Source organism: Pelobates fuscus, chromosome 4 (assembly GCF_036172605.1).
Source record: "Pelobates fuscus isolate aPelFus1 chromosome 4, aPelFus1.pri, whole genome shotgun sequence".
NCBI lineage: Eukaryota > Metazoa > Chordata > Amphibia > Anura > Pelobatidae > Pelobates > Pelobates fuscus.
The window spans coordinates 190,441,749-190,469,504 of record NC_086320.1 but is presented as its reverse complement, the minus strand read 5'-3'; the positions used below and the strand labels follow the sequence as shown (position 1 = coordinate 190,469,504).

At 38.1% G+C, this 27,756-nt stretch overlaps 1 protein-coding gene across 1 annotated transcript in view; it reads right to left on the bottom strand.

Annotated features, from left to right (window-relative positions):
- LOC134608750 (cadherin-10) overlaps positions 1-27,756 on the bottom strand; it is a 224,372-nt gene that overhangs the window by 71,444 nt on the left and 125,172 nt on the right. The window contains exon 5 of the mRNA XM_063451836.1: positions 14,198-14,385. Within this exon, the coding sequence (XP_063307906.1) occupies positions 14,198-14,385 (188 nt within the window). The remainder of the gene's footprint in view (positions 1-14,197; positions 14,386-27,756) is intronic.

Genomic DNA, 27,756 nt, shown 5'->3' with positions numbered 1-27,756 from the left:
CCCAGTATTAATAGTTGGCCCCTAAGAGACCAATACAAAGCTTCAACAGTGGTCATGCAACACTCCAATTCCAGGTGGCAGATGAAGAGAATATGTAATTCTTTTGTATCGAAATCTTTTTGGTTTCCAGTGAGAGCAGCTGAGAAGGAGTCTTAGTGTACCAAGAGTACCCTGCCAGTTTTACATTCTGATGTGTTTTTTCATATGCCTGCCTCCCTCCCAGAATGAAACCAACCTGGTCCGTATAAATCAAGGAAGGATTGAGTTGAAGCCAATTAAGCAAAGATTTTTTGAATCAGTGTTGATAAAAGCCCTTCAATTATCAATTAACTTGGCTTCCCTGAATAGGCTTTAAGCTTATACCTGCAACCCATCTCTGGATGGTGAGAATATTCTGTAGTATTGGAGTGTTAAACAGCATTGCAGGGCACAGCATGGAACTATACACCAAGTATAACAGAATATTCTACAAAGTTAGCAAGAGTCCTACAGAGGGCTAGCCCGAAGTCCAAATTGGGGAGATTGGAGAATAAATACAGCATAATGTTTAATAATTAAAACCAACTGTATATTTCAGTAAAAAGTCATGTCTGTTATTTAAAAAAAAATCCTGATTAAGAATCACAAGTGGACATAGTCAGATAATAAAGAGAGCAGGAGGAGAAGATTTTTGTATCTAAACTATCATGTAAGCAATAAGTGACAGACTTAGAGATGTGAGTTTCCTGGGTAAGTGCAAAACAAAGGAAATCTACTCTGTAAGGCAGCAGCGCTGTCAATCTTTCCTGCTACATGCCGAAGTTGAAAAGCACACTTGCAGGCTATCAGACCATGGATGTGACAGAAACTTTACGCCATGCTAATACCAGTTTTTGTCAGGCTGTCCTTGTAAACTCAAACTGATAAACAAAATACATGCCTTCCGGGAAAATTGGAAATTATTTTCTGGCATCACACTCCATGCTAATGAAACATCAGTGGCCTATTCAATGCTCACCTGAATGAACAAATTGCTAATTGCCCTGATCTGATGTTAACTTCGCTGTATGATCCTAGGATTAAGGGGAAACTGCACTCTGATCTAATAGCCCATTATATAAACAAAAGTAGAGCTTGTTAATCTAAACTTCAGTTAAACATCTGCACTAATAATCCTGAAAAACTAGTCCCAGCACATTTCCTTAACCCCTTAAGGACCAAACTTCTGGAATAAAATGGGATCATGACATGCCACACACGTCATGTGTCCTTAAGGGGTTAAAGGTAATTATGCAGTGAGTTAACTGTTTCACTGTTAGACAAACACCATATCTGGGTGGTTGTAGTAACAACACGTAATTAAAGGAACACTATGGGGTCAGGTACACAAACATGTATTCCTGACCCTATAGTGTTTAACCCACCATTTAGATGGCTTCCCACCCCTTAGCCCCCTTAAAAGTAGATAAAACTTACCTTATATCCAGCGCCACCAGCGCTAGCTCCGCCACCTTGGTGAGATAATCAGAATTGGTTTAGCTGAAATTGGCCAATCAGCACCTCCTGAATCATTGCATCTCTATGAGGAAATTTCAGCGTCCCCATGCAGAGCGTGGAGATGCTAAATGGCACTGCTGCCTACTGTGCAACACTGAGCCAGGAAGCACCTCCAGTGGCCATCTACTACTCCTTTGTACCTCGACCTGGATTGGACTGACTATCTGGTTTAAATGGACTCTGCTTATTTTCCTTTCCCTTTGGATTTACTCTGCAAAAGCTGGTTATCATGTGGCCATGGTCTCTGGATATCTTTTAAGGATACTCCCTCAACTACTGCATTTGTTAATTGGACAGATCTTATGGGGAACAAATAAGACTGAATTAGAGTTACTCTAACTTATCTGTTTTTCACTGTTTAGCTAACATTCTCTCAACGAAAATACAGTTTTTTTTATTTTTTTATATGTTTTTGAAAGTTTTCCTTTCTTTTTACATGGGAAAAAATAAGTAAGATATATTTTGAAACTAAAATATAAGGAGGCAAACAAAAAAAAATAAGTTTGTTTTCTCAATTTCTTTTTATTGCACAATATTTAAAGGTACATGGCACCTCCACCACTTTGTCCTACAGATTTGATGTCTATTGTCCCAAGATCTGGAATTCAGAAGAAATCAATTGACAGTGTTGTCGATCTCCCCCTTTAGAGAAGACTCCAGGAAAGAGTGTGGGCCCCAGAAGGGTTGGAATTTTAGTTTTTAAAAGTGACAATTGACTCCCCTGTCAATATAAAGCAGGGAACAGAATGGAGGAAAGAAGAAAAGAACATTAAATGAGCTAGTAGCCAGTAAGAATAGATTCGGTGTAGGCAGGAGCTTGCCTCTCATACATCCTTCCTCAATGCTAGACAGACTCCCCATCAATTCTTGTACTTTTTGATAATCAAACAATAATAGTTTTGCACGATTCTACACCGTAAGCCTGTCTTTTTTGCCCTGCCACTACTTAAAAAAAACAATAAACAAAAATGCTTTATTTTCATTGTATGAACACAGATCAGTCACGGGCATTACTATCATATCTGCACTGCTCAAAATGGAAGTCTAGAAAGAATATTGCAACATGCTTATCTGTCGAATAAAGCAACTTTATTGTACCATACAGGCAGACAATAGCATATAAATTTAAAAGGAATTATCCTGCTGTTTACCCTGATCACTGTGGGAGTGCTATTATCTATTTGTGCTAGTTGGCATTGTCTGCAATAGCTCCAGATATGTTGCTTTGAAAGAAAAGAGCTTTAAACATTATTTAAAAGCTCTTCATGCAACATTTAATTGCAGTATATTTTTATAATAATGCATACTTTGTGCCAAGAAGCTTTCAACCTGGAGTGTACCTCTAGTAAACTGAGTCACTGGCCATCTAATTGTTCCCATTTCACTGGGTTGTGAGACTATGTTACATTAGGGAATGCTTTCCCAAACTCCAGCCCTCCAGAAGTTGCTGAACTACAGCTCCCATGATTCTATGAATGAAATAGATATGCTGAGAATCATGGTAGTTGTAGTTCAGCAACATCTGGAGGGCCGGAGCTTGGGGAAGCCTGCATTAGGGCATCCAACCCTTTCAGAAGTAGGACTTAGTCAATGGTTCCACTCACTTTTTTTGCAGCTTGTAAGGGATTAAATATCAAAGACTGATGGTGATATGGATGCCTATCAGCCAGCAGGTTGCCCCAGTTTTCATCTTATTCCCACATCCAATCAAGAGATTGTGTTGCAGCAACTTGACAAAAAAGAAACACCATGTTTGAATATGTGGCATCTATACTTTTGTTTCAAAAATATCTCCACAGTTTTGTAAAAAATTAAATATGATATTAAATAATATTGTCTCTTGAACAACACTTTAATTTTTATACATATAAAAGAATATTGCATCAGTTAGAGTGACACTTCTGTCCAGGGGTGGGTCAAGGGGAGGAATACGAGTAAGTGCACTCTCCCCCAAGCCCTAGATAGATTGTGTTTTTGACATCTGCTACTCTGTGCTACACATTAAATCTTGCAATGCAGGATTAAGCATACATAATCATTCAGATTCCAGATCTGAATTATATGACAGGGTTCTGATTGGCCAGGGTACTTCCTGATGAGAGCAGAACTCAAAGGTAACAATGTAATGTATGGACTTTTACACAAAATAAAGGAACGATGGGTGAATTTTTCATCATTTATTATTTTGGATTTGTTGGTTTACATATTTAAGATATTGTGTTAAAAAGGATGGGACAGTCTGAGCTTTGAAATAAACTTGTTTATAGAGTTATTTATTTAAGTGAGAATTTTAACTGTATTCAAAGTCAATTTCAAATTTAAGGCCAAAGTAGCAAAACTGCATTTTTCCAATTTCCCTATTTTGACCTAAAATATTAAATTCACTTTAAATTGTTACTTCAGTAAATAACCCATTGGCTTCTTGCCTGCCTTAAATTTACAATTTTCTTGATCTTTCATTCTAGCTTGATCTCATGACTTGGGTGTCATGGCAGTTGAGTGGGACAAATAATCAAATTAAGCAAACCAGACTTTCAAGAACCACCCTCGGAGATAATTTTCTACTGTGGTAGACACTTACTTATATTTATGATGAACTGTTCAACATTTGATGCAATAATACAAGCTCTTATATTGTGGGATATCTATTAGCTCAAAGATCTGCCACTGCAGTGAATTTCTTGGCCTGTGTAAATACATACATCTAACCAAACATGATGGTGCCTAACCATACACTTCTGGTGCTGTCATTAGCTTTGCTAGTTCCTTATTCTGTGTACATCTGTACACACAAACTTACCTTACCAGACCTTGAATACATTATTATGACCTAACACCGTTGCTAAATGTCAACTGAATTATTTTTCCCCCTCAAATTGGATTATTTCCCCCCCTCAATCTTTCAAAATAAAGAGGCAATATTTTGTTAAAGGGTGACAGTGTGTGTGTGTGTGGGGGGGAGGGACGGGGGGACGGTGGGGCAGTGTATGGGTGTGTTGGTGACAGTGTGGTAGAGCAGTTGAGAAATGTGACAATGTGGGGGGCAGTGTATGTATGTGAGTGTGTTGGTAAAAGTGTGGGGGGACAGTGTGAGAAAGGGTGACGGTGTGGCAAGGCATTTTCTCCAGATTTTATCCATTTAGACAAAATCCAGTGTTTAGTGAACAACCCTGCTAGTTTTTACAACTAGGAGACATTGAAGAAGCAAAATTACATTTATATATAAAATTGCTAATTGTGTATAAAATAGTACAGCAAATTTCAGGTACTTTGGATTAATGCAAGATCTGCAGAAGGAGATCAATCTATCAAAACATGTTTCATTCTTAACATTTAGCTGTTATAGCTGGTAGTCAAGCAAACTCCAATCTCTACAGTGCCCCAGGCAAATTGTTTAATAGAAAATCTGATCCCATGCTTCCAAACCAATTTATATTTTGTATACATCCTTTTGCTTTCTCTCTAAGCTCTTTTTGCTTATGGGGCTCTTCACAAATTATTGGTTTGCGTCTCTTTATTATTTTGGTTTTGATTTATTAACAAAGCAAAGATGATGTTTAATTTAGTAATAATAAATTATAATCATATGGAATTCTAACTGTTTAAAAATTCTGTTTCTTTATGTAAGAGCCACAGAACTTTAAAAATAGCCTTTTCTTCTTTTATTTAGGTGCTCTCCAGGCTCCCCAAATAATGGTAATAGAAATATATTTCAAACTGCGCAGCTCAACTGTACTACAGTTAAATTTTGGAACAGTAATACAAAAAGAAACACTAACATCTACAAGCCAAAATGGGATAAAATGAATTCTTTGAATATTCTGAATTCTTTTTTTAATGATTCTCAATCATGCAGTAATATTTTTGCCAAGAATATATTTTTTTTTATTTCATTAAACTAGATGTTATTGAAAACATCAGGATTTAAAAAAAAAAACTTTTAATTTTTAAGTTACATAAAATATATTTTCAGCCACATACAGTTGAAACATACAATGCATTTGGTTGGCAATATTATCTCACTGCTCCTACAAATAGAAAACCTTGCATTTACTCTTTTAAGAACATAATACTATACAGTCTACATATTACTATACAGTCCATAGACTATCTTAGCTAGTTCTCTTGCTACAATTGAACAAAAACCAAGAACATTATTGGACTATTGCATCATGCTTAGCAGACTTGAAAATAATTTTGGAACAAGCTGAAGTTTGATTGAATTTAGGTTGATTGGGTGATTGGGCACAATCTCCTGACAATTCTGATTCCCTGAATCTCAGGGGAACTAACTTGTGTGGTTTGGTTCAGTCTTTGAAACAGAATACCATTCCTGCCACCTGAAAAAAAAGATGGAAGTAAAGAAGAGGCTTGTTTGTTTTAGGGTGGGGGTATATAAATAGCTTAGCTTTGCGTGATGGACAAGAGAATTACCCAATCATGTGGATTGGGTTTTCTGCCCAATCAAGAGATAGGAAAAAAAGATGTTTGATATTGAATTTATTCCCAAATCAAGTGACTAGGTGGGAAAAGGGTGGATCAATAAAACAGCACTACTTCCAAGCAGGATTCTTCTAGACACTTTGACTTCAGCTACTGAGAAAAATAGAGCAGTACTAATTATGTGAGCTTAGCCTTGCTGTGCCAGTACCTGAATGGGTGATAACCAGGTGTATTGATTCTAGAGTACTACTAGTGTGTTTTTTGGTGGGGGAGGTGGGCTTGTTAACTGTTTGGAGGCAATGCTTTCACTGCAGCCACTCCCCTCTTAAGCTTGAAATTTGCTTTGAATTCACTCAGAATGCTTACTTGAGTAAACAAACCTGTTTAGCTTTGTGCTATATCCAGCTCACAGCTACTGACAGAGGCACTTGAAAGAACTTTGAGTAGGAGATAGAAGAATGGCAGGTATTATGTCAATGGATTCTAGTGTGAGACTAGGTTACCAATGAAGAGTTGTTACATTGGTTGTGAAAGCAGGCAGGCATCAATGTTTACATTGGGTTTGTGGTCATCCTTAGAGCTGTTAACATGGTAAGAGCTCTTCAAGATGGTTCATTTGTAGGTTTACGCTGTTCTACACAAATCCTACATCTTGTAGTGAAGGGTGGAATCCTGGAAACTAACACAAAGGTGCAAACCATAGTTGAATATTGCAGAATGCAGAACTCAGAAGGATTACTGGGCATTTCCACTACTAGGGTACACAAACTCTTGAGGCAGGATAAGGGGAAAAAATGTCTAACCACACACCATCTATAACAGTCATTATGTCATTGGAACTCCATTTTAGACATGACAGAAAGAACTTTGAAACAGCATAGTTTAATCCATAAACTAGCTTACCATCATGCATTGACATCCCACTGGGGTGATAGGAATGGACAAAAATAGAGGAACCAGTGGCAGTTCTTAGTTCATATAGAGACATGGTAGAACATTTAAAACACAGTAATGCCAGTTTGGGGCAGCTCTTCCAGTTGTTCACCCACCTCATAAACATGACGGATGCCTTCTTGGAAAACAAGGAATTAGTTCCTGGCAGCACACTCCACACAGATGTAGAAGCAGTGGTCAGGAAACTAAATGGTAATGGTAATGGTAATCTTCAAAAATTGAGTAATAATTGCCTGGTGGTGTAATCCTAGGATAAGGGAAATGTGGCACTCTAATCCAACAAACTTATTAACAAAGTCCTTGGTTTGCAGTGAAAGAGATATAAACTTTTTTGAGGAAGATGTGCACATTGAACCTACCATGTTGCCATTGTCTACTATTCCCAGCATCTGCACCAGCATCAGCAGCATAACCCCAAAAGAGCATAATGGAGCAGTTACATTTTGGCTTAATGCTGTTAGTGGTTTAGGCGCAGAGAGTGAATCAGCAAGCAGCTGAAAGAAGAGTAGTGCTTCTGAAATGGTGACAGTTTACCTGTGTGAACATGCTTTGCCTCCTACTGGTGACCTTTTGAGCTACTAAGGTGAGAAAAAGAGTAAGTGGCATGCTCTGTTTCTGGTCGCCCAGAAGCTATTGTCACATCCACTGACTGCTGTCCAAAGTGAGCAAGTGTTTTCCATAACAGAGAACATTCTGAAACACTAACACTAACAAATGTCCCTGCAATTGATCAAGAAAATAGCTATCCTCAAGTTCAGTCGCCTCAACCTGGGCTACCCTGCTCTCCACTGTGATACTTAAGGCACCATCATCTGCTAGCTTAGATTCAACTGACCACTTAACCCTCCCTTCATGATTGTTTGTTTCTACATTTGGTAAGGATTATAACATCAGCAGTGAATTTAAAAAATGTAAATTAAATTTCTCCTTCTGCTGCTGCAGCTCCCCCTTTTTTTCAAATGCCTTTTATTGCTTTCTGGCTACCAACCCAGATGCAAGAGGCCGAAATGGTATTGGTTTTTCCCTAGTGTAGGATGTTCACTCTCACTACAGGCTGACATGCAAGAAAGCTTTGTTTGTTTCAGGGTGGAAGAAGTAAGTCTAATGCTTAGTTGATAAACTTTTGTATAGCTTATTTAGTACACAGAGATACCTCACTATTTCCATGACTAGTTAGAGTTAACAATACTTCCTTTAAAAGAAAATGAACTGTATTGAGATACAAAATTGTATGCACATTTTCTATTCAGAGCAATATATACAAAATAAAATATAAGATGTGGAGGAGATTTAAAAAGCCCAAAACAGTTATTATTCAACAGTAAAGAGCTAAATGAGGAGAAAGCACCAAGGAAACCGAATATCTCTCAGCATTTAGTACGTTGCACACATAGTAGAACCTGGTTTGTCTTGGTAAATCTCTGCCATAGTCCATTGTTGTCAAATTATCATAACATGAATGACATTGTCTTCTTCAAATTATTGATTTGCATTCAGAATAGGAGAATCATAAAAATTGTATGATACACTCCGACTATTGGGAGTATGTGTGTCTTCAGAAATCTTGGAATCTCTTACAAAACTATTATATGGGTCCACCCCAGATCTCCTCTAGCCATATCATTGCATTCAACACCTCTAGTACCAAGGTTAGCCTTTATTTCCTGACTACATCTCTTCTGATGTTAAGCCAGAGGTCTTAATAACCACAATGAATTGGCATGGTTAGCCATTATTTTTGGATTTAATTTTCCATGATGCTTGCCCAAGCTTTTGGCTGGCTGAAACACATGGGAAGTTTATTCCAAAAACATTTTTAGAAACATAATTGTATGCAGTACTGGAGACTGTATTTCCAGAAGGGCTACTAAACTGGTTCATGGTTTACATGATACAACGTACAAGGAAAGGTTAAAGGATCCAAACATGTTTATCTTAGAGGAAAGACAACACAGGGGGTTATATGGTAGAAACTTTTAAATACATAAAGGGAATCAACACAGTAAAGAAGGAGGCTATATTTAAAAGAAGAAAAACTACCACAACAAGAGGACATAGTCTTAAATTAAAGGGACAAAGGTTTAAAAATAATATCAGGAAGTATTACTTTACTGAGACGGTAGTGGATGCATGGAATAGAATTCCAGCTGAGGTGGTAGAGGTTAAAACAGTGAATGAGTTTAAGCATGTGTGGGATAGACATAAGACTATCTAGCTATAAGTATTTAGAAAATTGGGCAGACTAGATGGGCCAAATTGTTCTTATCTGCCTTCCCACGTTCTATTTTTCTATGTTCTATGTTTCTTTGTTTCTAGTTTATAATTCAATATCCTCCCCCTTATAGCCATATTTTATTGTTTATTTTGTGCTATTGTCTAGTGTGAGCTGCTGTGTTGGAGTGGAAGCCCAGTAGAGCTTAAAGTAGGGTATTAACGTCATAATCTAACTCCCTCAATCAGTTGGCCCACTCTCATTTACCAACTCTGAATAAGAGCTGCACCAGCCTGAAAGTCTGCTAGTTAATGCTTCCTTTCAATACATGTAATAAAGGAGGGAAGAAACATGTTGCACGTGACCTTAGGACTTCTTGCAACTACTGCTGGTATTCACTATTGGTCATAAAATAACCTTATAAAAAATAACTAAATAAAAAGTTGGTATTCGAACTTAGTGCCAGGCTTTCTCTCTGATCACTGGGAAGTAAAGTGTTAAAGCATCTTATCCTTGCTATTAAGATGTGTCGGTTTATCTTTGGTTTTTGACACTATACTTTTTGTCAATACAACCATTTCATAATTTTCATAAACAAATCACAAAGGTTATTTTTTAGCTTAGTGATCTTTAAAAAAATTCTGTTGGAATGTATTGGGATTTAATACTTCAAATTTAGTAAATGCATGCATGTACAGTAATTTCCATTATTTTATGTATCACTGACGAGAAAAGGTAACATAATCTTACTTTAGCTAAAATTCAAAAGATACGTTTTTTTTCTGTTCATACTGTCTCTTTTGTACATCATGATGTATAGTTTCCTATTTATGGTTTGCCTCATGTAATTCATCTTCACCTTTTTAATGCATTTTCTTTCCGTATTTTCTGTTTTAAAAATTCATTGTTCATAAATGTTCAAATCTGTGTTTAAAAGCAAAACCGTTGGGACTTGATGTTCTCTTGCTGTTGTTGACTTCTCTCTGAGGTGTTAAATTAGGCACAGAAAATGCTTTGTGATAATTTATTGTTGCCATCTCATTAGAATGACAGTTTCCCTTTGTTACATTACATTCTGCTTCATGCAGCTCTATTTTGCAATGATACTGCTGTTTCACATTCAATTCATGCTGAATTATAGGTTTTTAAAAATTGTAAACCTTATTCACTGAATTTAATTAGGCTCATAATCAATAAAATGATAGATTATAATAAGTATTTTGTACACTTTGTATATAACATATACAGTGATTTGAAGTGGCCCTGGTGCCTGTGCTATGACATGCTGCAGATGTGAACTTTACCCCTCTGATGGACCATGTGCTCATTGTGACTAGAGAGGTATCAGCTACACCTCACTGATGAGGCCCAAAGAAGGCCAAAACAATAGTCTGTCGTTTTTGTATCATTCATGTGCAAGATGACCAGATCCACTATGTGTACAGGGACACTTATAATTTTGTCATATTATATAGTATATATAATGCATATTATGCAGGATTATTAATTGCCTAATTGTTTAATTGCAGGATTATTCATTGTCTAATTTCTTAATCTTATACACCTTCTTCTACATATTACAGGGCTAACCTTTTCATGTGTTGCCCATCAATATGTACATATGATATTTGTCCCAGAAAACATGGTGGATCTGGTCAACCTGTTCATGCAGAAAGAACTTGCCGGCATTTTGCCTCTAGACTGCACTGCATTTTGGTTCTTGACTGACCTTACAATCTGATATGCTTCAGAGTATGTTCTTTCTGTAAAGGCACAAGTGAGCAAAAAACTATTTTGAGACCTGAGTGGGGTTTTACTAAAGGGCAAGCTACTGAATTTCTCTTTTTATTGCTTTTGTCCATTCTCAGGGTTCTCATATTCTTTGTTTTTATTTAAAGCTGTAACTTCACCTCCTGTAGTGTCACAGGGATATCATCAGCCAGCCTGGAACTAGAGTTTCATGCTGACTAATGTCAATTATGTGCACCTTGAACAGCCAATAAATAGTGATGACTGCAGCTGCTTCCAGGGAGCATTGTTGGTTAACCATTGCTAAATGGTTTGCCGTATTACTGAGAAACCAAGTCAGGGTACTCCTGGCATCATAACCACCAGAGTCAGCGGCTGTGGTTATGAAGATTGTACTTTTAAAATAGGCTTATTGCATAATTATGTGCAGTAAGTATAATGATGATTGCTTTTAAATACTATACAGAAATGTTCTGCTAATTCAAATCAGTCTATTTATACAAATATTAAACTATGTTTCAACTTTCACAATAGAATACTCCAGTAGTTATAATCAAAGCAGCTAACAATTTTCAACCTTAAAATTCCAAAGGAAATGGAAATGTAGCTCTACATTTCTTTTTAGTTTTCAGTTGCTGAATTCTTCCTTATAAGAGATGTTTATTAGTCTATTAATAAGAGATTTCATGTCACTCAACAATACCAGAGACCAACACCATATAATCAACAGACTATCACAATAGAACACTGAAGGGTAATATCAGAATGAATTTCTTCACTACCAAGCGGTTTGCAAACAAAAAGCAAAAACCAACTACCGGAATCCAAGTATAGGATGTCCTAGAAAGTCATTTTAAATGGATTTTTCATTTTAACACTCTAGTACATTATTTAAAAGAAACAAAACCCAATATTTTGGTTGAACAGAAACTTACAAACAAATTCAAAATAATCCAAAATAGTTACGAAAATAACAGTGTTGTAAATAAATAACGTATTAATATATGCAAAATAGACATTTCCGAATATATTCTATAATCCACTCACATATATTATCCTACATGTTCTTTTTAACATACATTATATTATTATTAGAATTTATATAGTACCAACATATTCCACAGTGTTTTACAATGATAGAAAATGGAGATTTAGAGGTAAAGAAGGCACCACACAAACTTGCTTACACTCTTTTAGGATTTCAGGTAGGTGGATATTTATTGTTACATGGCTTGCCAAAGGGCACTTAGTGGTAAGGTGGTCTGACCAGGATATAAATCTAGATTTCCCAATTTTAAGACAGTGCTGTTACCACTGCTCAAACTGGTCAGGGTATTGTCCATACTTTGTCAATGCCATGACTACATTACCAAACTTACAAATATAGGTCAGGAATACAAAGACAGAAAGGTCGTATTACCGGACCTTAGAATGGATTGGTTGAAAGAAAAAAGAGAAAGGATAATGTAAAATTTGCCAAGATATGGATACCAGAAATATGTCTATGTAATATAACTAGCCAGGTCAGGATTACAGAGGTCAGAAGATTCAGAAAACAAGACAAAATCAACAAGAAAATCAGGTAACATATAATGCATTATATGAGGAACCAAGAGGAAACCACTACAGGTCAAAAACAATAAAGTACTAAAACTTTTTTTTTTAAAGAATAAGGTGGGCACTGATTGGCCCACGTCATCAATTTTGATTATCTCAGCCAAGGAGGTGAATTGGGAATAATAGTGAGTAAACTCAGCTTTTACATAGGTTACATATATGTATGAATGTGTTTGTATTCCAGTCACTATAGTGCTCCTTAATGCAACTGCATATTGACACACTAGTAGCTACTTTGATTAAACATGTCAGCTAAAACAATGTATCAACAGACAAACATAAAAATGCAGACACTTAACAAATAATGAAAATAATACAGTCCACATGCAATTAATGGAGCCATGGAAAAAAAATATTGTGTTGGAGTTAGTTTTACCACATTTCACAATGCCATAACATGACTGGTAAGGATTTAATTATTTTGAATAGGCATGTGATTTTTTTTTTTATGTCAATTTTTTTTATATTCTTTAATAGACAAAATCAATATAATTTCCAAATATAAATCAATATATTCTTCATAAGAGGGAAGATTGATAGGCTGATTTTGCAGGGTTAACAACAACAAAGCATAGTGGTGCTTTTGCAAGCTTTTCAACAACATCACACTTTAAAGGATGCAGATAGACAAGTGCATTGCTAATCGGTAACTTATGTGACATTAACCTATTACGTTCTGTATGAAAATGTCAGGGTTTATGTGTTTTAATAATGTAAATCTAGGTGATCCTGATGACGAATTCCCAAACTCTTATTAATTTTTCTTTAATAAATGTTACATTTTATATATATATATATATATATATATATATATATATATATATATATATATATATATATATATATAATTGTGTTTTCCACTGCGGTACACCTCTTCCATCATTAGTTTAACGAGTCATTCCATTGTGGAAAAGGATTCTAAAGGAACTGATTATTGCTATGGCATAGGCCGACACTGATGTGTTTCTATGTCTTGAAATTGCTATTGTTGGGATGAGATGATTGGCTATGGCTAAACAATATTTTTTTGTAGCTGGTGATCATTCAGATTAAATGTGACACAGAGAAACAAATCCATATGCATAAAGTGGAGATTTTTTGAATTTTCATCCCTAGTGCCTGTAGACCATGGTGGACAATTCCCAACTTATCAATAAATATGAAGAAAGTGTTAAAATAAATTTTATTGGAGCACATCTATATGTGCCTGGTACAACTTTATTCATGATTACAGAAAAACAAAAAAATGACATGTTTTAGGAAATGTTCTTACACGCTGAACAGACTGCAATGTAAAATGTTATTACTAAGGTTACACAAATTGTTAAATTATGTATTTTCATGGCAGCTAGAATCTAAAAAACAGAAAATCCATGTAACCCATGCATGGGTAATTCCCTTTACTGTGTATATAAACTTTGCAAGAACTTTCAAGTAGATTCCCATTACAAAAATGTATTTTGACATGTATTTTTTAAAAAAAAAACATTGAGAGGTAAATAATGATAAAACCTGAGAAAAATTGATTTAAAAATATAAAAGAAGTAATCTCATTGTTAGTGTATGTCTCAGATGAAAATATGAAAACGATGTCAGAGAAAGAACAGTTAAGAAAGTTTGTCAACTGTTTTACTTTTATAATATGCAATAATTAATCATAAAATGATGATGAGGTCATATTCATACCTTCCTAATGGTTATGACACCATCCTGTGTACTTTTCTCTGTTATTATCTCAAACATTCCCATTTCATCTCCATCTATGATTCTGTATTGTACTTCAGCATTTTTACCAATATCAGCATCAATTGCCTTAATATGACCAACTGCTGTCCCAATGGCAGATGATTCTTGGACACCGAGATGATAGGAATCTGTATGATAATTAAAGACATAATTACATTTTACTTCATCTAAGCAAATGAGTGATATGCATGTTTGCTTTTTAGCTTTTATAACAATAATTTACATAAAATGACCAATGAAATAATACAAAGAATATTCTAAGAATTAGGAGATACTTTATCACACATTATTTGAAAGCAACTTAACATTGTTACCTACAAGGAATGCAAATTCTATAAAGAAATACTAAAGGAAAACCTGAAGCTTGCCAAAGTGTTGCATGTGTATAGCGTGTCAAAAGAATTTTACACTTTTTAATATAACTTTATTAAACCAAGTTAATCTGACAATCTGCAGTGTTACTTCCTGGTAGTTAACTCAGGGATGTTAAAGGAACACAAACATGTATTCCTGACTCTATAGTGTTTAATTCACCATTTAGGTGGCTTGCCCCCTTAGTCACCTTAGAAGGGGTTAAAACGTACCTTATTTTCAGCGCTGGGCAGGTCATCTGCCGATAGCCCCATTCCCAATCCGCCTCCTTGGTGACATAATCAGAATTGCAGATTTTTAGCCAATCCAATGCTTTCCCATAGGGAAACTATTGGATTGGCTGATATCAGCAAGGAGGCGGGATGGAGTCAGGGCCAAAAGCCGTTTTGGCCAATCAGCACCTGCTCATAGAGATGCATTGAAATAATGCATCTCTATGGGGAGATGCTGAGCGTGGAGCCGCTGAATGGCAGTGCTGCCTGCTGTGAAGCACTGTCCCTGAAAGCACCTTCAGTGGATATCTGAGGAGTGGTAACAGGAGTTGTCCTTAGGGGGCAATGTAAACACTGCCTTTTTGTTGAAAAGGCAGTGTTTGCATGAAAATACCTTAAGGAAATGATAATACTTGCCAGAACAACTACATTAAGCTGCAGTTGTTCTGGTGACTATAGTGTCCCTTTAAGCTCAAAAGGAAGGCAACTACCCAAGGAACCAGCCTTATAAAGACTTCTCAATGAGCTAAATTGGGAAGTCTGTAATTGGACAGACACAGAAAGTATGGACTTAGAAGAGGAGGGCTTGCAAAGACTTCAGACAAGATATCTGCAGCTTTTCCAAGCTAGTTTTAGATATAATCCCAATAAAAATGCATAATTAAAGGAATGGGGATGTACTAAATTGTACAGATGTACTAAAATTGAATATAACTATGTAACAAATCTAAAACCTTTAAACAGTTGGTTGTAAGTATTTGTTTTATTACATACAAAGATGTCAGTTATAGTTATAAAAAATAAGCTTAAAAAAAGTTATAAAGACAGTTAGCTTTTTTTGGCCTAAACTTTGCATTTGTCCACATCTTGATCACAGTTTCTCCATGTGTTAAAGATATTCAAGGAAGTATTGTTGTTCAATATATTGAAAGAATGACAAGAGGCAAGTGCAAATAAATCTGGAGATTTTCACAAGAAATTTCGATAAATAACTTTAGAAAAAACAGAGATTACTAGACACTTTGGAATGTGTGCATGCAATAAAAAGAATTCAGCAACAGCAGTAGCAATTAATTTCAATAATATTATGAATCTGTTGAGTTATGATGTAATTGAAAATCAGAGGTGAACAACAAACAAAGCTAACACTGTTCACTGGGTGCCAGAACACCACTTATTCATCACACAACACAAAAAGATCAAGCACGCAAATAGAAACAGCTGAATAACAAAGTTGTAAGTGTGAAAAAAGTGCAATTCTTTTAACTCAGATTAATCTTTGTCAATATATATATATATATATATATATATATATATATATATATATATATATACTGACTAAGATTAATCCGAGTTATTCAGCTGTTTCTAGAAATTGTAATAATAATAATAAAAATGTGTGAAATGGGAGACATCTGTGAAATTTCTAACCTAGTGAAATAGACTAATAGTGCAAGTGTAAGCGGAAATGCATGTGCTAAACAGAATAACTGGACTAGCCTCAAGAACAAAGAGAAAAATGGGTACCCGTAACCACTAGTGCATGGTGTAAAATAAAGTGGACTACTGTGCAAAAATGTGAAAAATAATGAAATATAAATAATAAAATATAAAAAAAATATGAAACATTTATAAATTAAATCATCAAAACAAAAAATCATGAGATTACAAAATAAAATAAAATGTGAAACATGAAAAATAAAATAATAATACATAATCAAACCCGGTCATGGGTGGGGACCTGGGGGGGACATTTGGTCCCCCCCTTAATTATTTATTTATTTGTGGTCCTCACCCACCACTCATGGGTGGGCACCTGGGGGGGGATTTAGGTCCCCCCTTATTTATTTATTTAGGGTCCCCACCCGCCGCTCAAGAGTGGGTACCAGGGGGGACATTAAGTCCCCCCTTAAATTAATTAGGGTCCCCACCCACTGCTCATGGGTGGGGTCCTGGGGGGAACATTAGGTCCCCCCATTATTTATTTAGGGTCCCCACCCATCGCTCCTGGAGTGCCAGGTCCCCCCATATTGTACTAGTGACTGGGCAGCTATAGCTGCCCAGTCTCTAGTAGCTTTAAATGACAGCGAGCAGCCACTGACTGCTCACTGTCTTTTAAAACTGGATATAAATGTATCCTATATAGAAGTGTTAGAGCTACGATAAGAGTACATGTGAAAAGAAGCTTGTGACAAGACCAATCTCGCCACATTGCATTGGAGGAGCCTGGTTGCCCGCCTGTTGCCTTGGGATTATGGACCCTGGGAGATTTGGGCTGTTCAATTCAGTATGAGAGGAGTTATGTATTTTTGTATCCTTTTGTGTTTTACTGGTAACATGTGCTCAATGGAGTCTGCCTCTATCCCTGGATATAATTGGATTATTTTCCCCATTGTCTCCAGGATAGAGGGCTCTGTAAAATCGGTTTGGGCCAGATAGCCATACTGCCAGCCAGGCCCCAAAAGATACTTTACTAACTTCTGAACCCCTTGTCTGAGTCATGCCATTTTTTGATATGTTGTTCCCCTGAATGGATTGATTGTGAATATATAATTATGTGAATGTGATGTATATTTTAGAAGTTATGAATATGCTGTAAAAACTGTATTTTTCCTGCCTGTGATAAATTACATTAACCCATTGTGTTCAGTAATTATATCACAGGCAGAGGGGAGGATTTTATGTGTTTGTGCTGGGTGTGTTTTATGTTTTACTGTACGGGATTGGTTACATGTTGTCCTTCCCTGTGGGATGTCCCCTTGCATGGGGACTTGCATAAAAGTCTGTGAGTGTTAATTAAAACAGACCACTGCTTGACCCTCAACACGGAGCTCTGTCTCGTTCTTGGGGGGATTCACTGTATGCTGTTAGAGACTGATTGCCAGGAGCTGTTTGTCTGTTTTTCCTGTTTGTCTGCTAGCAGCTATTAGTGAGGTTCCAGTTCGGGAGTTGGAGTGCTATTTTGTATCCAGTTCGGGAGTTTGGTGTTCTGCAGTAGCTGTGCCTGATTTCTGAAAGGGGAAGATCTACTAAACGTCGGTTTAACCCTTTTATGCCTGGGTGTGCCGTAACAAAGCTATTTAGATCTAAATAGCTACTTTTTCATATTGCAACATTGTTATACTTCTTGCTATAATTTTTGGTTACACGTACTCCTACAGTAGCTCTCTATCATTTCTATATAAAATACAGATTTTTATATCCAGTTTTAAATTATGTTTAGGCGACATGTCCCTACTACACATGGGGATATGGCACAGGTAGGGGCATGCGGAAGGATTTAATCTGTGCCAGGTCCCCCCCTTATTGAACTAGGGACAGGGCAGCAAAAGCTGTCCAGTCACTAGGTGTTTTAAATTTGCTTAGGCGACATGCCCCTACTCGACCTCCCTTTTATTAATATGGGGGTCAATACTGATTTATATTTGGTTTTAAATGACAGAGAACAGCCACTGACTGCTCACTGTTTAGGCAACATGCCCCTACTCGCGCCATGCAGGAGGATTTAACATCCCTGTTTTTAATATGGGGTCATAGTGATCCTCATAGGTTTTAATGCAGGGTTGTATGAATGGTTTATTACAAGGGAGCTGGTGGTGCTGCCGGCTCCCTCCTTGTTTTTGTTTTATTTTATTGCGCATGCACAGTGCTATTTTCATCCTAATGGATGAAAACATTATTTTTTAACAAATTTTTTTGAAAATGAATGGTTTACAGACAAAATTTGTGATTGACTACCATATATACTCGCGTATAAGTCGACCCGAATATAAGCCGAGGCCCCTAATTTTAGCACAAAAAACTGGGAAAACGTATTGACTCGAGTATAAGCAACTACTGGTAAATTTCTAAATAAAATTAGATCCCAATAAAATTGCATTAATCGAATATTTATTTACAGCGTTTGTATATAATGAATGCAGGGTGTGTGTGTTTGTGTAGTGTGTGTATATAATGAATGCAGTCTGTGTGTGTGTGTGTGTGTTTGTGTAGTGTGTGTATATAATGAATGCAGTGTGTGTGTTTGTGTAGTGTGTGTGTATATAATGAATGCAGTGTGTGTGTGTTTGTGTAGTGTGTGTGTTATGGTACTTTTTGAAAGTAAACCAAAATGTTCAAAGTCTATCTGTTCCTGTCCAAATCTGAGATGATTAAATTGCGTATACGCAGAAGTAAGCTCACACTGACACATGGAGTTCAGGTTAAAAGCACTTCAGAAAATTTAATGCAATCTGGTTGGAAAACAGTTGTGCAGATCTTTTTAAAAGCAAAATGACATCATCATTGAATATCAGATAATAACAAATAAACATCATTGATTGGATTAAACATTATGTGACTAACTTCGTGTCCACCCACCAATATTATTAATTGGCTCAGGGGTTTGAGTGACCAGCTAGGTGTCCTCCCACCGGGAGGTGGTATTGTTCTGGACAAGGGTGTGGACAGAAGGCTCAGGCGCCATCTTTCCCAGCATGAGGTTTACTCGGTGGAAAGGGGGGCTTGAGCGTCATTTTACACAGTCAGTGATATCAGGCCTCATGTCCAGGTGCAAGGTCTCTTATGAATAGAACATTTCATTACTACTGTGTTCTCGTGGCCTTCAAACTATACTATCTTACAAGTCCTAAGGAGTAGCCGGCAAGTCTTAAGGAGTAGCCAGCACCTCCTGGTACTTGTCCTTGTAGGAAACACGGTCTTTGTCTACTGTATTAATTGGGTTGGGAAATTCAGTCACGTAAGGTAGTTTTAAAATGAACAAGTTAAGTCATGAGGACAAAATGGAGGATTTGAAGAAGTCAGGTTAGGAGGACAAAATGGAGGATTGTCACAATATAAGGTTAAAATGGAGTTAGTACAATAATTCAATACAAGTACAATAATAATTTTTAATAATTCCACATCAGTCCCCCCTATGAAATGTTAGATTCTAAGAGATAAAACTTTATTATGTTAGTATCAGAAGACGTGTTAACCCAAAGGCACAAAAATGACTGGAGTAACGGTTCTCAAAGTCTTCTTAGTTCTTCAGAGGGACATCATAAATAGACAAGCTTACATTACCATATGGACTTGTGTTATCTGGAACATAGGCACAAGTAGTCATGGTGACAGGTAAACGTTGTTGGTTGCAATAGATATAATAAATGCAAATCAAAATATTATTATTATTATTAGCAGTGACGGTTGGGAAAATGGACTCAAACTTTCCTTTTACTGCAAAATCATCTGGTACCCCCCTTGGCACACCTATGGCATCAATATATATATATATCAATCAAACTTTCCCTTTAGAGGGGTGCTCCTCTTTATGTTCTGAAGCATGAATGTGGTGTGTACTCTTGTCATGTATTATGTGTATGGACATAATAACCTTGGCTAGGGCGCATTTGCTTATGCATTGTAGTATTAAACCTGTCCCACGCTACATCAGCGTAGGTGGACTCGGATCATTTAGTCAATATTAATATCACCACAAACTCAGGATGGGCAAATAATCCTGAGGAAGCTTGGCGTTTGGATCTCTTTAGCTTCACGAGGTCTCCTTTTGGGGTCCTCGGCTTTCCATCGATGGCAGGTGGTCAGGCATTATTATGGCCATCAAACACCTACTTGCTGGTATCTTTTTATTTAACAAGTCATTTTTTCTTTAGAGTCAAAAGTGTGTCAAAATCAACAAATGTCACTTCTCATGTTGCAGAGAGAGTCTTGAATCTGGAACAATGAATCCACTGAGTGATCTCTGCAACTTTCACAATGCACTACTGGGTATATGGTCTTGGATGTCACATTGATGACCGGCTAAACTTCTGCCATCCTGACAAAATGTCTATGATAACTAGTGCATATTTGACCCAGTAGCTCTTTGTCATCTGGATTCTTGAAAGGGATATTGAGAGTTAGCTAGGTGCTTAGGGGTATTTTAGAGATCAAAGAGTTCATGAGGGTCTTGGATAGGTATAAAGTTCCATGGGCTCACTGCCCAGTACATGTTTTTGGGTAAACAGAGCTTAAGAGCGTTGGAGTACAGCCCGTCTTCAAGGGTTGCCCCTTTCTGTTTTTCCAGCTTTGTATTTCTTCAGGGTCAGTAGCTGCTTGTCATTCTTTCAGAAGCTTGAGATCTGTAGGTAGGATCTACATGGTGAGTATAGAAGTTTCTTTAGCGGACACCATTCTGTCCACTTCCCTTGGTGCACTTGTGGCTTGGTTGGCAGCTTTTAGTCAGCTGAGTGGTGCTTCTTATCTTCCAGATTGATCCAAAATAATGTGCTGCACCCAGGGCATGTCTTGAGTCAGTGTAGATATTGGCATGTCTTCCTTCAGGCATTTTGTATGCCACTGAGAAGGCTGTCAATTCAGCGTCTTGAGCAGATGTGAGTGAGGAAAGTGAAGGTGCTTGACGTACCTGATCTTCTGTAGCAACAGCAAATCCAGTATGGTACCTTTCCTCTTTATCCGCAAACAGAGTGGAGTCAGGATCTGGTAAAGCTACTGCATGCTCTGTTGAAAGGTGTCTTGTTTCTTCTTTCATCTGTTCAAAGCAACCATAAGGAGCAGTAGAAGAGGTTTCCTCACCTATTTCTGTGTGAGATTGGGGGGTATTTGTCTTTCTATTCACAGTTCTCTTGCTGACCCCCCTCTGTAGAGATCTGTAAGTTGAATGTTCATGTTTTGTTCTAATGAGTCAGGTTCCTTTCATGAGATTTCTGGGGACTTAGTGTAGAAAAAACATGAGGGACAGCCACCTCCCTTACAGGTGTCTTACTTCCATGGGAATCTGGGTCAGGACCGCACTATTTCCTTGAGAGTGCCCAAAACAGTTCTTTCATGTCTGAATAATTTTAATTTTTCGTTAGTGTGGTATTCCCCCCTGGGAAGTGGCGGAAGAGTGGCCAGAGCAACTTTTCTTCAAAATATAATGTTGTCAGGTAGAGGCAGAGTCGTCTATGAGTGGAGGAAATTGGTAAGGAATAAGAAGGGAGGAAGCATATAAAGGATACAGATATGGTGGTGGGGAGATGGAAGAATGAGTAGCGGATAGAGTGAGAGGGAAGAAGGTGGAGTAGGAGGAGGAGAAGGAGGAGTAGAGGAGAAGTAGGAGGAGAGAGGAGAAGGTGGAGTGGAAGGAGAAAGTGGAGTAGAGGGAGGAGTAGGAGGAGGAGTAGAGGGGAAGTAGGAGGAGAGAGGAGAAGGTGGAGTAGAGGGAGGAGTAGGAGGAGAAAGTGGAGTAGAGGGAGGAGTAGGAAGAAGAAGGAGGAGTAAGAGCAGGAAGAAGGAGTAGGAGGAGGAGAAGGTGGAGTAGAGGGAGGAGTAGGAAGAAGAAGGAGGAGTAAGAGCAGGAAGAAGGAGTAGGAGGAGGAGAAGGTGGAGTAGAGGGAGGAGTAGGAGGAGGAGTAGAGGAGAAGTAGGAGGAGAGAGGAGAAGGTGGAGTAGAGGGAGGAGTAGGAGGAGGAGTAGAGGAGAAGTAGGAGGAGAGAGGAGAAGGTGGAGTAGAGGGAGGAGTAGGAGGAGGAGAAGAGGAGAAGTAGGAGGAGAGAGGAGAAGGTGGAGTAGAGGAAGGGGTAGGAGGAGAAAGTGGAGTAGAGGAAGGAGTAGGAAGAGGGGGAGGAGTAAGAGCAGGAAGGAGGAGTAGGAGGAGGAGAATGTGGAGTAGAGGGAGGAGTAGTAGGGGAAAGTGGGGGACTGCAGATGAAGGGGAGGGATCGGTGGGAGGAATAAGCGGGGGTGGGCAGGTAAGGGAGCAGACAGGTGATGTAGCAATGGAGGAGACATCAGAAATCAAGACTAGGTAGAAATGCAATGGAGGCTGCAAATAGCCCATGTACAACAACTATTAACTGGCCCTATGCTTTCCCTAGAGAAAAATAATAAAAGGCTAACATGCTCATCTTGTCTCCACAAGCCTCGAACGTTTCACTCCCATGGGTGGCCCATGATGGCTTGCCCACCACTTCTCCACACGGGGTCTTGTGCCCGCGGAGACAGACGCTATCCCTGACTCTAGTTCTTAATTTAATAATTTATATCTAACATCTCAAAATGTAATTTCTACTTATATCACAAATATACATTATCACAATTTTATGTCTCGTAAATGGGATAAAATTTATTCTACTCTTCACTGATAATGTATTTTTAAAACATACAAAATAGACAAATAACATTGCCTTCTGCAAAATAAATGGAAAAGATAATGGAGATTTTGTTAAGCTTATAAATGGCTATACATTAATTCACATTTCTTGTTCTCCAGTTTCTGGCTGTTGATGACAATGTACAATGTAATAGAGCAGCGGAAAATGCTAGTAGAATGCTTGGTTGCATAGGGAGAGGTATTAGCAGTAGGAAGAGGGAAATGCTCATGCCATTGTACAGAACACTGGTGGGACCTCACTTAGAGTACTGGATACAGTACTGGAGACCATATCTTCAGAAGGATATGGATACCTTAGAGAGAGTTCAAAGAAGGGCTACTAAACTGGTTCATGGATTGCAGGGTAAAATTCACCAGGAAAGGTTAAAGGATCTTGACAGGTATAGCTTGGTGAAAAGACGAGACAGGGGAAATATGATAAAAGCATTTTTAAATACATAAAGGGAAACAACACAGTAAAAGTGGAGACTATATTTAAAAGAAGGAAAACTACCATAACAAGAGGACATAGTCTCAAAAATAGAGGGACCAAGGTTTAAAAATAATATCAGGAAGTATTACATTACTGAGAGGGTAGTGGATGCATGGAATAGCCTTCCAACTGGAGTGGTAGAGGTTAACTCAGTAGAAGTGTTTTAAGCATGCGTGGGATAGGCACTTGCTGCTAGTAACAGATCTAGAATTAATATACTATAATGCCCAAAGTCTCAATTCCTACGCATATGCAATAATAAAATATCTGGGCTTACAACAAAAATTATGTTAGTCAGTCTTTAAACTTGGCTTATTCATTTGTTCAAGAAATCTTGGTTTATTAGAACTTTCTTTTAGTAAATGTTCTTTAAGATAACCCTTCTTTCAGCATGTTATCAATCTTTGTACACAAAGCTAAAACACACTTGTTACTTATACGTGAAACGATAGACATATATATTCTATCTACATATTAACCAATACTTGTCACAGACACCTTCCTGACACAGGGAAACTAATAGCAGGATAATCCTAGTAACCGTAACCTTTTTGTTCATAATATATGGGAATTAAGGAAGACAGCATGTCTTTAAGATAGGATGAGCATGACACAATACACGGGCGGAAAATAAATAAATAAATAAAATAAATAAATAAACTCACGGAATGCAAACAATATACCTACAGCCATTAATCACTTTTCCTCTTCACAATCTAGCTTAACAACTTTGCATATTCCCTCTATCCACATTGCATAGCAATGCAACAAATCACACTTGCCTTTACATTTTTAACTCGTCCAAATAATTCTCTATTCCTGCATCAGATTCACTTTCCTAACCTTCGTAATAAACACTGAGCTACATCCCTGACTCCTTATCTTATACAACAGTCTTGGAGAAAATACTTTGTTCCATTGCTAAATCTTATTAGTTTCTGAATAATTTTACTGAACGCAGAACTGAAAAACCAGGAATGTCACCCCTCCCTCTCCCCCCTCGCGTCTCACAGAAGGCAAGGAGAGAGCCAGCATGAAGTTTTTTAACCATGTCAGCGCTGGAAAGACAGTTACGTTACAATTATTGCAAAAGCAAAGGGACACAAAAACACAACATTTAATAATACTCTTCAGTGAAACTCAATACAAAACCCCCACCCTCTACCAGGGTAATGGCTAACACAAAATACAAAAACAATTATTATAATATACATACATTCTTAACCCTTTGTGATCTAGTTCTTCCTCAACCCTACCTTCCTGCTGAATAGCATTGCTACTCTGTACCAGTAAGCTTGCTTTCTTCTCTGTCAGTAATCTACCACATGAAGGCACAGCAACTTTACACACTTTAGCAATCTCTATCTTCAACTAGATCACACGCGCTAGCCAGCCCTTATTGGGCTTTTCTAACCCTGTTCCATTCCCCTCCTATACAGGCGTCCCAGATATAGGGGGAAAAGGTTTTAAACAGTGTCTACAATGGTGGACTGACACTCGAGAGGGGTGGGTCCCCCCCCAGTGCGTCTTCCCAAAACGTAGACTAGTCACTAATTGGAGGTGAGAAGTGTGTGACCAATCACTTCTCTCACAATAGAAATAGGAGAGGATAGAATAATAATATAGGAAGTATAGAAAAGGGAAAAGGCAAGGAAAAATCCTTAGAGACAGACACAGGAGTTCATGAGACTCCTAATTAAACAGACAAGACAACAATACAATTGAAATACAGTGCATGCATTACAGTTCAAATGAAATCAACAATAATCCCTTTCCTTCTACATGTGCTTACTCCAAAGTCACCTTTCTCAACCTCGTAGTGTCCCCGCTCGGAGAACGACTTTCATAAGTCTCACTACCAGCGGCCAAGGATAACAGCTAACACCGGTCCGAAATCCTTTCCAGCCTCCCTCTACTCTGCAGTCCACAAGAATGTGGCCACGTCTATCCTCATTCCCGTAGTGCCCCTATAAAACCCACTTTATAAGTCTCACTACCACGTGATGCGAAAAACAAGCAATACCTGCCTGAATTCCCCCAGGAAACAAAGTCCCCTGCCACAAGGCTAAGTCTCCTACCACGATTAAATAATCAGTGGACCTTCAGCTCAACTAGAGCCGAAGGGTCCGGGTCAGGACGTCCCCAACTCAACTAGAGCTGGATGGTCCGGGTCAGGACGTCCCCAACTCAACTAGAGCTGGATAGTCCGAACGCGCACAGTGAAGCTAGCTAGGCTATCAAAGTGACACAAACTTGGATCACAGGAAACTATGATTCTACACAGATCCCACAGTTCCACAAACTTCTTTTTCCTTACAGCCACAGCCACGAGGCTCCTAAAAGAAGTAAACAGGCAAAGAAGACCCCCCAGGAACACATCCACGGGTCAACCCCTCTTTTTCCTTACAACCACAGCACCGTGGTTCCTAAAAGAGGTAAAACAGGCAACAGAAGACCCCCCAGGAACACATCCACGGGTCAACCCCCCTTTATCCCAAAAGGGGTAAAATACAAACAGATAGACAGACACACTGAAGACCCAGGCAAGTCCCCTCAGGTCCACCCCCCTTTATCCCAAAAAGGGGAAAACAAGCAAGACAGAACCCCAGGCAAATCCCCTGCAGGTCCACCCCCCCTTTATCTCAAAATGGGGAAACAGGCAAACAATTCAAACACAATTCAAACACACCCAGGCAACAGATAGACTAAAATGCAGGTAAACAAGTGAGTAACGAGACACCGGGCAAGATATTACCTGTCTTTGATGTCCTCCCGGGAAGCAGTCACAGACACGTGGACGGGTCAATCAAAGGGGCCGGAACGTACCGGTGGCTCTGCAGAAGTCTCTACCGTGTATCTGGAGGTGATCAATCTCCCTTCCTACCCCCAGGATTCCCCCGTCCAACAGCATCTTCCTTAGGACGGCTCACCGGCCAGAGGCCATAGCCCGATGCCCCACGTTGGGAGCCAAGTTGTTATGGTACTTTTTGAAAGTAAACCAAAATGTTCAAAGTCTATCTGTTCCTGTCCAAATCTGAGATGATTAAATTGCGTATACGCAGAAGTAAGCTCACACTGACACATGGAGTTCAGGTTAAAAGCACTTCAGAAAATTTAATGCAATCTGGTTGGAAAACAGTTGTGCAGATCTTTTTAAAAGCAAAATGACATCATCATTGAATATCAGATAATAACAAATAAACATCATTGATTGGATTAAACATTATGTGACTAACTTCGTGTCCACCCACCAATATTATTAATTGGCTCAGGGGTTTGAGTGACCAGCTAGGTGTCCTCCCACCGGGAGGTGGTATTGTTCTGGACAAGGGTGTGGACAGAAGGCTCAGGCGCCATCTTTCCCAGCATGAGGTTTACTCGGTGGAAAGGGGGGCTTGAGCGTCATTTTACACAGTCAGTGATATCAGGCCTCATGTCCAGGTGCAAGGTCTCTTATGAATAGAACATTTCATTACTACTGTGTTCTCGTGGCCTTCAAACTATACTATCTTACAAGTCCTAAGGAGTAGCCGGCAAGTCTTAAGGAGTAGCCAGCACCTCCTGGTACTTGTCCTTGTAGGAAACACGGTCTTTGTCTACTGTATTAATTGGGTTGGGAAATTCAGTCACGTAAGGTAGTTTTAAAATGAACAAGTTAAGTCATGAGGACAAAATGGAGGATTTGAAGAAGTCAGGTTAGGAGGACAAAATGGAGGATTGTCACAATATAAGGTTAAAATGGAGTTAGTACAATAATTCAATACAAGTACAATAATAATTTTTAATAATTCCACATCATGTGTATATAATTAATTCAGTGTGTGTGTGGTTGTGTAGTGTGTATATAATGAATGCAGAGTGTGTGTTTGTGTGTAGTGTGTGTATATAATGAACGCAGCGTGTGTGTGTTTGTGTGAATGCAGTGTGTGTGTATATAATGAATGCAGTGTGTGTTTGTGTGAGTGTGTGTGTATATAATGCAGAGTGTGTGCATTATATACACACACACTCTGCATTATATACACACACACTCTGCATTATATACACACACACTCATACAAACACACACTCTGCGTGTGTATATAATGCAGAGTGTGTGTATATATAATGCAGTTTGTGTGAATGCAGAGTGTGTGTGTGTGTGTAAACTGGGTGGGGGGAGGGCATTTTTATTATTATTTTGTTTTTAAATATTATATTAATATAATTATTTTAATATTTTTTAATATTATTATTTTAATTATTTTAACATTTAATATTTTTTTTTTTGTCCCCCCTCCCTGCTTGT